This window comes from Carlito syrichta, unplaced genomic scaffold, assembly GCF_000164805.1.
Source record: "Carlito syrichta isolate Samal-C Ts95f unplaced genomic scaffold, Tarsius_syrichta-2.0.1 Scaffold307155, whole genome shotgun sequence".
Taxonomy (NCBI): Eukaryota; Metazoa; Chordata; class Mammalia; order Primates; family Tarsiidae; genus Carlito; species Carlito syrichta.
In genome coordinates, this window is record NW_007251251.1 from 396,557 (window position 1) to 400,412 (window position 3,856).

Consider the following 3,856-nt stretch of genomic DNA (forward strand, 5'->3'; position numbering starts at 1 on the left):
GAGGGACTCCGGAGGGGCGGACGGAGGGGCTTGGCCGGGGCGCTGGCCGGGCGCCTGTCCCTCGCAGGGACCTGAGCGGCTGCTGCCCCGCCCCCAGCCTCGGAAGTCCTGGAATTGGGAGAGACCGCTCTTTCCCAAGCCCATCCTGAGAGCCGGAGCCAGGTCATCTTCCTAACTGTAGCCTGTGCCCCCAGCTGCAAGTCCACTCTCTCTGCAAGACTTGCTTCTGGACTGAGGGAAGTTCTTCTAGGTGTCTGGCTTGCATTCCTTTGTTAGCATGCCCATTCCTTTCCTCTTCTACTTTACTCGGAGGGACTGGGGTAATCCCCGGACCTTCTCAGTCCCATCACTGTGACAGAAAACATTTGGCTGGGAACCTTGGCTGAAAAAGTCGGTAGGAGCCCGGCTAGATTCTGGGGCTGGGGGCCGGGGGTAAGACTCCTGAGAAGCTGGGCAGTTAGTTAGGTGGGCAAGGCTTTCCTGGAGGCTGGCCCCTTGTTCTTCACTGCTTACCCTCCTTGTGACACAGGGGGTCACCAGCGGAGAGGGGGTCCCATCCCAGTGGGGTCCCTGGTTATGTCTGGTCTCTGCAGATCTCCAGGGCAAGAAGAGAGACCAAGACCCTGATCTGAGATTCCCAGAGGTGGGGGTCCATCCTCTATCATCCCCACTCCGTGTCTCCAGGGCTCCCCCTAAAATTCCAGCCCCCCCAATCTGTAGAAAAATAAAAGGTCAAGTCCTAGCACCTTGGAGGCTGAGAGCGTGAGGATTCACCCCAACGTCTGGAGTGGCCCCAGCCCGGGCTGGGCACGTGGGGCCCGGTGGGTGGGTGCTCTACTCTGTGGCCCTCCGAGGCCCGCTCGGTCCCTGGCTGCAACCCCAGCACGCACCCAGCCTCCTCCCCCACCATCTGCCAGGCGGGTGCGCGGGGAATGCAGATGAATCTTAATATCAGCCTGGGCCAAGTGCGATGAGGGAGACAGACTGCAGAACCCAGCCAGCGTCACAGAGCCCCCTGCGTCTCCAGGCACCCTGGGCCACACCAATACGCAGCAGCTCTTTCCTGTGGTGGTGGTGGTGGGGCGCATGTCCAGCCAAAGACCCCCCTCCCCAGCCAAGGAGAAGCGAACGGGTAAATCTTTGCCTGGCCTCTGAGCCTCTGGTCCGTCTGGGAGGGAGACGCTGCTGGCCTGCGTGTGGGCAGCTGGTTCCGGCGCTTGGCTAGGCAGAGGCGGAGCTGGCCCACTCCCCGTCGGTTTCCAGAAGGTCCTGCCCTAGGAGAGCAGTGTGGCCCAGCAGTGGAGCACAGGCTCTGGGGCCAGACAGTCCTCGACTCCCCTCCAGAACTGGCTGTGTGACCTTGGGCTGGCTACTCTGGTCTCTGATGCCCGTTCCCTGATCAGTTTTTGCAAGAACGCGAGGAGACAAAATGTGCAAACAGAGCCGTAGGAGGGCGGCATGGAGGGGCCTGCTCCCACGTCCCACACAGCCGCTCCGGCTGCTCCCTTGTCCAGACTTGCCCTCGCGCCCCTTAGGCCCCGCCGGCTCTCAACTTCCATTTCCCTTCCACATCTCTCCTGCCCCTGGCAGAGCCTGCCCTCTGGGCCAGGCGCCGGGCCAGGGGCTGGGATAGAGATGAATGGGACCCTGTCCCTGCCCTCAAGCACCTCGTCAGCTCGTGTGGAACAGAGACAGGAAAATCGATAATTATAACTCAGTGTGGTGAGTGAATAACAGATCCTTGAATGGCATTAGGGATGCACCAAGCAACCTGGGGCCAGGGGCGGGGAGGGTCAGAGAGGACTTCCTGGAGGAGGAGATGCCCACGTTGTGAGGAAGGGTCAGCCCATTCCTGGCAGGGGGCACTGAGTGATCAAAAGTCTGGAGGCCAGAACTGGAACTGGAAGCCGTTTGCTGTGCCCGGAGCACACAGGGGAGGAGATGTAGGGAGGCTGGGACCAGCTGATGTCAAGTCAAGGGGTTGGGACCCTTGTCAGAGAGGAATCTTTGAAGGGTTTTAAGGGGGCTGGTGATAATAGTCAGATTTGCATTTTAAAAGCTTTTGGAGAATTCACTGGAAAGGGAGACTGGAGGGAGGGAGAGGGGGGAACCAGTTAGGAGACACATGCCATGGTTTGGGCTGGGGGAGGGGAGGCAGAAGCCATCTTGAGGAGGCAGAGGATGAGGATTTGGGTGTGGCTGAGGTGAGGCAGGGAGGGGAAACGGAGCCAAGGGTGGCACTCAGTTTTCTGGCTGGCTGACCGGTGAGGTGGGTGGCACAGCTGGGGGGAGGAGGGCGGGGTCTGGGTGAGCGTGGCGGGTCAACTTTGGCTGTTGGCCACTCAAGGGCGGAGAAAGTCTAGCCTGGAGTGCTGGAGGGGCGGAGGGTGCCAGAGGAGTGGCAGGCACGGGTGGCGGAACCCTGGGCACCCTGGCTGGAGGGGGAGGTGATGGAAAAGAACCCCCTGGAGGCAGCAGGGGCAGCGGGGCTCTCATGCGTGAGTGTGCCAGGCAGAGCGGGCACGGTGCCCAGCACACAGATTCTAGGTTCCCAGCCCAAGGAGCCTCAGTCTGTAGCTGGGAGCCCAGGACTGTGCATTTCATAAGGCGCTGCACCCACCCAGGTGGTGCTGGCGGAGGTGATTTGACAAATGTGGGAGGAGGGATGTCAGGCCACAGCACCAAGCAGCAGAAAGAGCTGGAAGGAGAGACAAAAGTGACCCCTGACTTTGACTGAGATACCTCTGGCAACTGTGCCCAACTCTGCCCCTCCAACGGCTTCTAGAGTGGGAGGACAGACCACAGACACAGTCAACTCTGTGTGCCAAGCACAGTAACAGCTGGACCGGAGGTGACGTCCGGGACACGTCTGCCATCCAGGCCCATCTCTGTGTACTGCCCCCCCACGTGCCCTGCATACAGTCGGTGCTCAGTGAAGGGGGCAGAACTGACCTCAGTGGTCTTGCCCTCCGCCCCCAGCCTCTCCCATGCCTCCTTGTACCCTGGATGGGGGCTGACCGGGTATTTGCTTGCCACCTCGGATGCCTCACTGCTTCTGCCTGGCCCCTGGAAGAATCCTATCTGTGTGGCTTCTCTCCCGTCCCTCCCTCTGCAGGGCTGCCGGAAAGAGAACAGGACAGTGGGCACTGAGCAGCCCTTAGCGAATGAATGGGAAATAGGGTTCCTGATGGTTTGAAAGGCAGAAAGTGGGTGCCTTCGGGCCAGTTGCTGGGGAGGGGGCCTAGAGAGAGGGGCGAGCAAGATCATTATTGTTAAAATCGTGTTGAGCTGGCGATTTGCACTTTTAGAGTGTCAGGAGAGAGAGCCCTGCCTAGGGCACGAAGGGGCCCAGAGGGAAACCCTGATTCAAATGAGGAGGTCAAGGACAGATCCTGGGGAGATCAGTCTTAAGTGACGTGTGGATCAGCCTAGGTAGGAGGGAAAGGAAAGAACCTTCCAGGCAGAGGAAGCAGCTCAGGCAAAGGCCAGAGATGAAAGCAAGCCTGGGAATGGGGTCTGATGAGGACGAGATGAAAGACTCATTTGTTCCACAAATACTTATCAAGTGTCTACTTTTATGTCCGGTCCTGGGCCGGGTGTGGGGGACTGTGAGGGGAGAGACTGCAGTTCTCATTTGCATGGCGAATCCAGGCTATGGGGGAGACAGAGATTAAATGAGAAGCACACGAAAACACAAGCTCTGAGAGGCTGGCAGGGGGCGTGAAGGAAGAGGAACAGAAAGTTCTGAGTGACAGAGAGACCATGGAGGGTCCCGCTTTACCTGGGAGAGGTGGGGGGAGGGAATGTCTCTGCGAGGACGTGGCATTTGGGCTGGCGTCTCAAGGATGAGGAGCCT

At 59.6% G+C, this 3,856-nt stretch overlaps 1 protein-coding gene across 1 annotated transcript in view; it reads right to left on the reverse strand.

Annotated features, from left to right (window-relative positions):
- The window catches only part of NXPH3 (neurexophilin 3), a 6,139-nt gene extending 4,580 nt beyond the window's left edge, over window positions 1-1,559 (reverse strand). Inside the window, exons 1-2 of the mRNA XM_021715484.1 lie at window positions 1,440-1,559; window positions 1,044-1,274 (exon numbers count right to left, since the gene is read on the reverse strand). Of these exons, the coding sequence (XP_021571159.1) occupies window positions 1,044-1,274; window positions 1,440-1,559 (351 nt within the window). The remainder of the gene's footprint in view (window positions 1-1,043; window positions 1,275-1,439) is intronic.
- Between the last annotated feature and the right edge of the window lie 2,297 nt (window positions 1,560-3,856).